The following is an 11445-nucleotide window of genomic DNA, read 5'->3' as shown; positions in this document are numbered from 1 at the left end:
CTGAGGCTCACAGGTTCACCTCCCCGCCATAGTCGTCCTGCAAATACCCCAGAGGGCACACGGCAGTAACTACTGGCCTGTTCCCCCCACCATGGCTGCAAGCACTTTTTCACTCGCATGACTTATTTTACCCTTTAGCCCTTCTCCCCACCAGAGATCATGGTTTCAGCCCAACAGCCAGTTTCCACGATCTCTGTTTTGACAGCCACCAACAGCCCTTTCAAAGGGCCCAAACAACAAATTGGACAGGCTGTCAGTTGTTGGCAGACTTTTTTTCTAGTGCCCACAGTGTGCCCAAAGGTACTTCAGCTTGCAGCACATTTTGCACCCTTCCCAGAGACTCTGGCCACTTGGGAAAGCAACCTTTGTGCAGAAAAGTTTTGACAGCTACCTGTTCATGTCAAAATCTGTTATCCCCAGAAAAGAGAGTGGGATTCACTTTTGCAGTTTTCCAAGCAGCCGGAGTCTGCTGAGAAGCCCTGAGAAGAGTCAAGGCAAAAAAGAAAAGGAGGAGGCTCTCACCACAAAGGGTATGTACATTCTGCCACTTCCTTTTCATGTACAGCGATCCTTTGTCTTTGCTTTCTCTTGATAGCTTGCCTTTTGAAAGTCATCAAGAGAGAACAAGGTAAAAGAAACCTATTAGCAGCCCCCTTCTGTCTATGTCAGGGGTTTGTACCTGCTGCAGTCTGATGCAGGTATCCCCCTACACCCTCACCACCTGAGGCTTCCCATTTCCATGCCTGCAGAACAGCTGCCTGCACAGTTGTGCAGGTGCAGTTAAGTTTTTAAAAACAAAAATAAAAGCATTTGTGCATATTGTGTATGCAATTTTTCCATTAATTTTATTGAAATTTTTAAAGAAAAAATAGTAAAAAGTATTACAGTTTTCTATCATAACTTGAACAGATCCATCACAATAGATGCATATGCAACTTAAACCCCTATATATTTTATATATGACAAGATACACTATTAGCCATAATTATATATAGACTTCAGCAAAGGCAGACCAAATATATATTTGTGTAGGCAAAACAAAAAAAAGTTTGTCAGCCCCTGACAGCCTCTTCACTTGGGCATTTTGAAAAGTCTGCTACTGGCTCTCAGGATGGAGATTGTAACAATGGGCTATCAAGCTGGAATTCACAATCTTTGAAGAAAGCAGGGGGGGGGGGGGGGGAACCTGTGGTGAGTACAAAGTGACAGGGAACTCTCAGCCACTGCGAGTCACCTAAAAGTGCTGCTAGGGACCCCATGAGGTGACCAGCAGTGGCCTAGACAAGCATGACAAGAGAAGCAATGGTTGGTTTTTGGTTTTTTGTTCTGCTTCTCTTTCCAAGTGCCTTGTTAGCCGCTTCCTAGTACCCTCAACATGGTCAGTTGCCTGGGTTCAGGTTGCCCATGAACAAGCCACCCTGCGGGTATTGGTCTGGTTCTATATGGCATTATAGTTTGTCACCTTTGATGTGGTGCCACGTCATAGAAACCCTGTCAATACGTTCATTGTCAGTGGTTCACTTGCGTCAGAAATGGGGAAGGTTCAGCTCTCCAGATATTGCAGTCCGAAAGCATTTGAAAGGACACATTCACCCACCCGGACTTACATGTTCAAGGGGCCCTTCCCCACTGTACCCTGCATCTCGAACCAGCCAGCTCTGGTCTTGTTCGATCCTCTTCATCCATCCTGCCAGCTGATGAGCTTGCTGATCTTTACTGATTGTCCAATGACTCGAAAGGCCAAAAGGATTTCATATATATGGCTTCAGAATCCGCCAATTTCTTGTCTGAAAACCACGGTTGTGTTTCCCTTAGTTCTTTTCACTGGAATTGCCATGTTTGTTTACTTTTTAGGGAGAATACAGATAACATTTTCCCCAAATTGTCACAGTTCTGTGTTTTTGTGTTATCCCTTCCATTTCTAGATCTGAATTGTGGCTCCCCCCCCCCCGCATAACAAATAAAATACAAATGTAGCAGCACCAGCCAGTCCCATGCAGAAGGAAGAATATTATGAAACTTTTGGAGGCTCCTGTGTCTTGAATTAAAGCTTCCTGTTTGCAATTCCCTCTCCTTTTAGTATTGCAGCAGTAGATTTGTAGCACAGTGATTAATGGTTGTCTCCTAATTCAACCATTTAGGAGCCTCTCTTAATCTTGCTAAGTGTCAGCCTCTGTTCCCATGGTGGTATGGGAGGGAGAAGCCTTTAGTTCCCTCTTATTCTCCTACAGTGAAATAGGATTATTTTGCTATAAAAATGAATGGAAATTAGCAATTACAACCCTTCTCTTGCAGGAAACAGAATGGATGCTGGGGCAATTAAGAGAGGTTTTTAAATGGGACAATTAAGAGACTATTAGGTGCAAACCTTTATATATTAGACAGGAAAAGCATCCTGCAGCTCCCGGCATACCCCAGGCAGCTTTTTTTCCTGTTTAAACATGCATAGGATTGTGCCCTGAAGTATTACTCTCTTAACCACAAAAAGCAGGAAGCAATAAAACCATCAGGATATGCAAAAAGGGAACTTTTTAAAAAATTGACATTGGGAAACGTCTTTGCCAAACAGGGCTTACCTCTGTGGAAACAGAAAGATCTTGGCTATTCAGAAGAGCAGGATTAGGTAATATAGCACTATGCAAGCTATGTGTGACCTATATTTTAATTTTACTTCCAGATAATTATAAAAACACTAAGCCTCTGCAGTGCTGAATGGCTTAGTGCGGAAATTACTTGAGCGGTTATCAGCAGACTCCCTTTGTGTCTGCCTGCGTGTCTGCACACCCGCCTGCTGTAACCCCCTTGCTTCGCCTCCCCCAGCCTGTGGAGCAGTGGCACCCACTTTCTGCATGCTGCAGCCTTGGCCCTGTGCTCCCGATTGCCAGTTCTGACACCTCCAGTGCGTACAGTTGATATCCTGCAAATTGGACACGGCAGCTGTTGTGCATGGAGACTGTCATGTCCTACTTAGCTTCTCTCACCTCCTTTTTTCTCTGTGCCCCCTAAATCAAAGGAGATAGGGCCTCAATATTTTATTATTTGTGAGCAGTTGCAGAACATCATTAGATAAGGCCTGATGTTCATTAACATAACAAATGCAACATATACTTTCCTTTTCTTCTCTTCCGCTGCTGGCTTCCTGCCCCCAAGCAGGCACTGTCACAATGCATGAACGTGCAGTTGCATCGTTTGGGCTGACATCAAAGGCGACGAGCTAGGAAGAGGACAGAAAGCGAGTCATGCACAGGCATGTCTGCTCAGCCCAACCGCCTGCCTCCAAAGTAACCTATATTTATATCAAAGGGAGTGGGTGACCTGTCTGGGAACCATAGAAGTTTCCCAAATCCATGATTTAAAAGCAAGCGTGCATTTTAAAACTGCATGAAGAGCTGGAACTAAAGCAAGCAAAAAAGACCACTGAAATAAATTGCTTGGAACACTTGGCGAGAGTGAGCAATAACGGGGCCAGGCGTGACTCTCTGGGGAGTCATTCCAAATCTGGTTGCTGCTACTGAAAGGTACCCATCTGTTGTACTTCCAGCCTCACATCTGTTAGTACTGGAGATGGGCTATAGATGTCAAGTGAAGTTTCCAAACAAGCAGGTGTATATGGGGAGAGGAGCTCCCAGGCCATGTGGGGCATTTAAGGTCAAGGCTGACATCTTGAATGGAGCCCAGAAACAGACTGGCAATGGGTAAAGTAAAAAAAAGCCTAGAAATCAATTGGCAACCAGTGAAGTTGTAAATGGTTACTTGGCTAATATGAACCAAACTGCTAGCCTTAAAATTCAACCAACCTTTAAAATCAGATGGCTGCATTCTGGGCCAGCTCAAGTTTCCTGCCTGCCTTCAAGAGCAACCCCATGTAAAGCGCCTTGCAGTAATTCAGTCTTAAGTGACCAGAGCAGCTTTCCTTCCCCATGTCCATGCCCTCCTAATGATCCCCAGCATCCCTGACACTATCTGAGGCTGGTGAGAGGCCGAGCCAAAAACACCTGGAGGGCCTCTGGCTAAAGCATGGATGACTTTCCATGCGTAGTTGCATGGCTGCTGATGGCGCGTGCAAGGAATTGTGTGCAGATCAACGCTCTTCATGCCATTAAAAGGGCCTGGAGACCACGCATGCAGGGTCACGCGGAAGGGGGGCCTGCGCAGCATTTTAAGCATGTTCTGGGCTGTTCCATCACTGCCTCTTCCTGTAGCACCTGCAGGTTTGCAGCATCACCACCCAGCCAGGCCCCCCTGTGTGACTTGGGCCAGAATGCCTTTTGGAAGCATCTCTCTTTTAAGCAGTTTGGAACTTGACTAATCCATCCTCTCTCCAGCTGTGGTTGTATCAGGAGAGTTGTCTTCAGCCCTGGAATGACTGTGCTCCATTCAAATAGACTAGGCACCGTGGGACAAATACTGGAAGCTGCCTGAGAAGAGACCCCCCTTTCCCCTGCCATGCCTGGGCTTGCTCCTGAATGCCATGAACGCAGTGGCCAGATGTCAGGTGTGGGCAGGGGAGGGGGCCTGTTTGTGTGCAAGGGAGAACTGAGGGAGGGAGGGAGGGAGGGAGGGAGGGAAGGTGAGCGCTGGCTTCCAACTGGCATCCACTGTCCTCTGGACACATCCCAAGAAGCTCTGTTTGTCTTTCAGAGGGAAGATGGCAGAGAGCTCCCTGTTTGCGCAGCGCCTGCACGCCATTGCGGTGAGTGCTTGTGTTTTTCCCACTTGTGTGCAGATGGGACCCTGAGCTCTCAGGTAGGGGAATTCCCCCAGTATTCCAGAAATGGGGTGGGGGGAATCCACCGGGGCCAGATCTGTTTTTCAGAAGGAAAGGACTCTTGACGCACCAAAGTGAGGGTGGAGCAATAGGAGGAAATCTAAACCAGGTGCCAACCAAGACCGAGAGAGATGTGATACCGTGCCTAAAACCTCATCCAAATGTATGCTACAGTTCACAAGTTACATTTCAGCCTTCCCTAACCTGATACTTCCCCAGATGCTTTGGGTGGCAAATCTCATCGCTTCCTGCTGTCTGGGATGATGGGACTAGGAGTTCTACAATGCTGGGAAGACAGCAGGCTGGGGAAGACAGCACAACATTGTGTGATATTTTCTTCTCAGTTTGAACAGACACATTTTATGTGTAAATATCAGCTTGCAAGGAGGCTTACTGAGGGCAGCAGGCTGGGCACAGCAGCAGGGCATCTTTTGCCTTGAGGCTGCAGCCTAGCACAGCAATTCAGCCATTCAGCATGGCTGGTGGGAAGGAGAAGGTTGGTGGTGTGAGACTTTGCCCAGGCCCTGCTGATGACATGTGATTTGGATTTTTTTCCCCAGCAAAGCCTCTCAGCTGGCTCACTGTAAACATGCCAGCAGCAGGAGCTGTCTGCCTGAGCAGTGGAAAGCTTGGCATTTGAGCAGTAGTACTCTTTTTTAGACAGAAACAAAAGTCTGCAACTCCCAGCATTCCTTTTTTCTATCTAAATGTGCATAGGGCTGTGAATTTTATGAGGCAAAACAATCTTTAAAAACTTGCATCAGTTTTACAAAAAGTTCAAGCTATGTGCAGCTGCTGCTTATAGTTTAACTTTAAGTAGTTATACATAAATTCCAGAAGTTAGAATAGTTCCTTGAATCTGTGCCCTCTCTAGACTTATGGAGAAAAAGAAGGAAAATCACTTCTGAAATAGTTATTTTCAGGGGGCTGAAATAACTGGTCATGACACAGCTCTTGGTGCAGGAGGGGGAAACCTTCGCTGGGATTCAGCGTTGGAGATGCTCTCAGGGCCCGGGGTGGGCAGGACCAAAGGCAAAAGGGACGGGGCCACAGAACTAAAAGGATCAGGGTGCTTTAGCTTAAAGCTCGTTCTACTGGCAACTTGCCTCCGTGAGAGGCATTGTGCAGGCCTCAGAACAAGGAACAAGGAAACCACCAAGCAGCAGGTGGGGAAAGGGAGTAGGTCAAGGGGATGGGACTGAATCCATCTGGAGAACCCCAGCAAGACTGGATCTGGCGCTCCTCGGAGCATTTGTGGGACCATGGCTATTCTATTAGGGGTGTGGGGTGGTGGGGGTGGTTTTTTCCCACCCAGTGGCTGGGTTTAGAAATTAGGGATGATTCCATCGATAATCTTTTTTCACAGCTGTGAGGCACAGGGCAGGTCCTGTGACACTTTCTTTTTTCTCTGACTCAGTCTTCCAACCTACATCACCAGGCACTGTAGGATTGCACCTAGCTGGGTAGCCAGATGCAAAAGGAGTCAGGGCTCTTGCACTTTTAACAATATCCAGAAGATGGTATTTCTTTAGGAGTACCTTGTTGGGCAAGCTATACCTAGTGACATAATTACTGGGTTCAAGAAAAATTATAACTGCTCTCAAGAGCTGAATATGGGTTGAGTATGTCCTGCTATTGAAATGTGCATTATCAATTTGTCTGAACCCAGAAGTTCTATCAAGCCAGGGCTTGTTAATCAGGATCAACCCATAAAAGGAACCCATGGCTTTTTCTATCAGTTGGGTTCAGACAATGTGCTAACCCACAATTTAATGAGAATCCATGGTTCAAGAACATTCCACACACAGTCATTGACTAGGCTTGCACAATAAGCTATGGTGAGTTATAAGCCATGCTTGTTTCAGAGTGGCTTGTCATGTTGTCTGAACTCAGTCAGAGTGGCTTCTGCATTGCTAACAAACTGTACTGCTGAGTCAGGACAGCACAACAAGCTCACAAGCTACCTTGGCTTACCATGCTGTGCTAACATTCACAGAACATAGTAAGCAATGGCTGCTTATAAACTAGGGATGACTTGTCATGTTGTTTGACTCCAGCATTATGGTTTGTTAATTGCTCTGGCTGGGTTCAGACAACCCAATAAGTCACCATGGCATTATTGTGTTGTGTGAATTCAGTCTTTGACTGGGCTGGACAATCACTGAGAAAAAGAAGCCATGCTGGTTTGTTTTCTTCTGCCCTCCACATATTCATTGTGTGTCATTTGATTTCCCGAAGTACCATCATGGCATGTGGCTTCCCATGTCATCTGAACCCAGTGTGCAAAGACGATGACTTTGAAACTGCTGTGGAAACCATGGCTTATTGTAGGGTTCGGAGGTGGTGTCATCGCCACCCCCCACCATGCACTTCATCAGGCCGAGGCGACACAATAACCTGAAGCTGCATGCCATGAAGGTTATTAGATTATATGGTCTGCCTCCAGGATGTGAGGGTGGGGTTTCTTTTCTCCTGGTGATCATGTGAGCCAAGTCTTGGCATATGCTTATAACGCTGCCTGAACTGAGGTGGTGGCTAGCAGGGCAGGAGTCCTGGCTACTTTTGTATCTGGTGTCTCTAGGTCCAAGCAGCATAGGCTGGCCGGGATACCCCTTAAATTTCCCACCTCCGAGTATGACGCATTTGAAGGTTTGCATCTCCCGCAGCATGCAAAGATGACATCCTGAGGTGTTTCAGTGGCTGCTGCCACTCTGGGGCTGCAGATGGATAATACCATATCTCTGAGAGCTCTGTCACTCTCTCATTGCCTCATATAACTAGCGCATCAGAGAGAAATGTTCTCTGCTGTGCTACATTTCTTCTTCCCAGAAGGCTTCTTTGCTTTCTTCCTCCCAGCACCAGTTGTATTCTAAAATTGTTATTTATTTAGTACAAGGGGGTGGAACCTGTAGCCCAGGGTCCCAAGCTGGCTCACTTGGGGAACTAATTACAGCCTCCCCAGATAGCCACACCCCATTTTCCCTGGGCCCCAATAATTTTATTTTTCCTGGCTTTTGTTGCAGTTGTCTCCCCAATCCAAAAGACTGAGAACCTCAGTCAGCTCCAGGGTATAAGTGGCAGTCATCCTTGACTGGAACACTGGGGCTAGGGCTAGAGGGGGTGGCCAGAGGCTTATCTCAGCCAGGCCCAGGCCCTTGGTGAGGTGCAGCAGGGCCAGAGACAAAGGCAGAATCAGAAAGAAAATGCAAGTGAAAACACTGCAAGACTGGAGACAGCCACCACAGAGACCCCTGTTGCTGTGGCCAAGCTGAGCAGGACCGAGAAGTGGGTTGGCTCTAATCACAAGCACCTACCCTAGTACAGTGGTACCTCGGCTCATGAACGTCCCGGCTCACGAACAAAAACTACTGAAAAATTTTGACTTGGGTCACGAACACCGCTTTGGGTGGTGACCAAGATCACAGCCATCTCCCCTTCCCCCCAGTGGGGAGATGGCCACGATTGCAGTTCCATTCGTGGAGGGAAGGCGTCTGTGATCAGAGACATGCTGCAGCACTAAAGATGGGTGCTGCAACGCAGAGCTGCGACTCTGATTGTCATTCATGTAGCCGCGCAGTTGCTTTCGTGCAGGGAAGGCGTCCGTGATCAGAGGTGCACGGCTGCACTAAAGACAGGTGGATTCGCGGCTCTGCTTTGCTGCTCCCGTCTTTCCTGCAGCCGCGCGCCTCTGATCACCATGCCTTCCCTGCATGAAGGCAACTGCGATTCGTGATCAGAGGCATGCGGCTGCACGAATGACAAGCGGATTCGCGGCTCTGCTTTGCTGCACTCATCTTGAGTGCAGCTGTGATCCTCTGATCACTGATCGCAGTTCCATTCGTGCAGGGAAGGCATGGTGATCAGAGGCGCGCTGCTGCAGGAAAGACGGGAGCAGCAAAGCAGAGCCGTGGGGGAGATGGCCGAGATTCCGCCTGTCTTTCCCGCAGGAGCGCGCCTCTGGTCAGGCACACCTTCCCTGCACGAACGGAACTGTGATCGCGGCCATCTCCCCACCCCCAGCGCACCGTTTGCGCCCAACTCTCCCTCCCCCAGTGCTCCCATGATCATGCCTGTCTCCCCCCCACCCCCCAGCACGCTGAGATGACGGGCGCCTGCAGGGATGCCAGGCATGTGCAGGGATGCCAGGCGCGATCTTGGTCATGCTGGGAGGGGGCGGGGAGATGGCCGCACTTATGCTTGGGGTGGGGGGAGATGGCCATGATCTTTGTTGTTGTCACTTTGCTTAACGTTTTTCTGATTTAAAAAATTATTACAGAACGGATTAACCTTATTTACATTGAACCCTATGGGGAAATTTAACTTGGCTCATGACCAATTTGGCTCACGACCAGAGTCCTGGAACAGATTAAGTTCGTGAGCCAAGGTACCACTGTAATCTTGCAAGTTCGAGTGAAACCGTCAGGCTGTTTTCTCTATCGGGCCACCAGGGGGTGCTGCTCCGCTCTGCAGATGCTGATACTAAGGCTTGGTTACTGGCAGCAAGACCCTTGGTACACAATCCTGTGCATATTTAGACAGAAAAAAGTCCTAGGATTTGTAGAATATTTCCTGCTGTCCTAACATGCATAGGATTGCATCCTTAAATTATGCTATATTGGCATGTGGCTGCTCCCTTTAGCCACTCCTACCCCTAGAATATTATCCCCAAGAGCTTATCTGAAATGAAGTCCAGCCCTCCAGCTGAAAGAGGTTCAGCGCCCATGATTTAGTGCCATTATGTGCATGTGGCTCTTGTAGGATACAAGAAGGCATGTCCCTGCCCTGGGAGCATGCAATGTAAAATTCAACATGGGAACAACAGCGGGGGGAGAGGAAGGGGGAGGCAAGCGCAGGCAGGCAGGGAAGGGATATGATGGGTCCAGGTTAGGGTTAGGAGCCGAGCTCCAGTCGGACAGGGAAGCAAAGGGGTTGTTCTGAAGGCTTTGTGGAAAACAAGGGCTTTGAGTAAGGATCACATCTCAAACTGCTGCAAACCTTGAGCAAGCTACAGTCGCTCACATATAAGAAAGTGAAGTATCTTGACAGAAAGCTTTACTGTGTCGAGCCGCCTAGAGGCCTGTTCCCATGGTGATCGAGCAAGATGAGGTTCCAGTACACAACCTACTTTTCCCTGGGCAGCAAGGAGCTGGAGTAGGAGAGTGGACAGGACAGCCAAACAAGACATTACTGTAAATCAGGGATCTTATGACCCTCCAGGTGCTTTGGCCTGCAATTCGCATCCTCTCTTCCTATTTGCTTGAGGACAGATGGGAGTTGTAGTTCAAAACATCTGGAAGACCACAACCGTTGCACACCTCTGTAAATTGTGCCTTTCAGTCCTGTGATGGAGATTCCCTGTACCTTTTTCTTTATAAACTGCAGTTGCTCAGAAGACCCCCTCAGTGTCCCAGTCAGAAACACAGCATAGGGAAAGAGGGACCTGCCTTGTTGTATCCTGCAAAGAGCCATGTGCACTTAATGGCACTAAATCATGGGCACTAAGCCATTTTACTGCTGAAAATCACCTCTTGAAACCACTTGTCCCCAGACCTGTTATTTGCAAATACTGTGGGAGAGGGGGGGTGGGGATAGATTTTCAGCAGGCAAATGTAGCCTTCTCCAACTTGGCTGTGTTGCTTTTGGAATTGTGGGAGTTGTAGTTCAGCACATCTAGAGGGTACCAGACCGGCAAAAGCTGGGCTAACCCCCCCCACACACACACACACGGTAGTCCTGGTGCGCAGTAGATCATAACAAGAAAGAAGGTAAAACGGGAATCCCAAGCACGGTATTCAAACACTTCATGAAAGTGCTACCTACTTTGGCCCTAAACACGAGAATTAGCTAAGAGTGCAGGCCTTCCCAGCTCACACTTTGCTTCAGACCTGGATATATTGCATGCAAGGTGGCCCAGTGCCAAGCAGGACAGTGCAGCATGAGGGATTTGAGCCGGGGGTAGCTCTTCATGCACAAGTACTGAACTCGCAGTTCTGCGCAGCTATTGAAGGAGCAGGAGCCCTGTCCTCTTTTGCATCCGGCCAGCCTAGCAGGGTGGCTCGCTGCTGCCTCTGGACTAGGGCCGGAAGCAGGGGCCCACTTGGCTGGATGTGGGAATTACAGATACAATGTCTGTGAAGCACTTCTCCCATCCCATCTCCTTATACGCAATGCTCTCTTACCACAGGTAACTCGTGCTAGTGGCTATTGCATGTAATGTCCCTGCAGGAAATGGAGCACCCATTTTAAAAAACCATTGATTAGAAAGATAACTTTCTGGGGATAACATGCTTGGGATCTTCCTTCAGTCCCACATGTGCCTTCACCTGGGAGAGGCTGTGGGGCAAGTGCTCCGGATCAGTTTCTCAGTACATCCCATTCTTGGTAGAGAAGAATGATGCAGGCAGAGACCCCCTGCTCCTGCTCCTGCTCCTGCACCTGCATGAGGAGAATGGCCAGAAAATCGGGATGCCCTGCGGTGGGGAGGGGAGCGCTCTGGTCCAGACAGGGAGCTGTTGTTCTTTTGAAAATGCCAGTTGTTTTGCCTCCATATGAGTGGCAACTACAAGGGGAGGGGAGGGTCATCCTAGTGACAGTCCTTGACTCTAGTTCCAACTTCTTTGGATTTGGGCTAAATCCAGGCTGTTTGTTTCCCCTCCCCTGTGGGAAGAAGCACCAAG

The 11445-nt window shown here is 48.5% G+C and overlaps 1 protein-coding gene across 1 annotated transcript in view; it reads left to right on the top strand.

Moving 5' to 3' along the window:
* Positions 1–447: 447 nt before the first annotated feature.
* Positions 448–11445, top strand: part of PALM3 (paralemmin 3) — a 29600-nt gene continuing 18602 nt past the window's right edge. Inside the window, exons 1-2 of the mRNA XM_044443518.1 lie at positions 448–530; positions 4642–4693. Coding sequence (XP_044299453.1) covers positions 4649–4693 — 45 coding nt within the window. The 5' untranslated portion in view covers positions 448–530; positions 4642–4648. The remainder of the gene's footprint in view (positions 531–4641; positions 4694–11445) is intronic.

Source organism: Varanus komodoensis, unplaced genomic scaffold (assembly GCF_004798865.1).
Source record: "Varanus komodoensis strain SLA01 unplaced genomic scaffold, ASM479886v1 scaffold42, whole genome shotgun sequence".
In the NCBI taxonomy this organism is placed as follows: Eukaryota; Metazoa; Chordata; class Lepidosauria; order Squamata; family Varanidae; genus Varanus; species Varanus komodoensis.
This window is presented reverse-complemented; position numbering and strand designations above follow the sequence as displayed.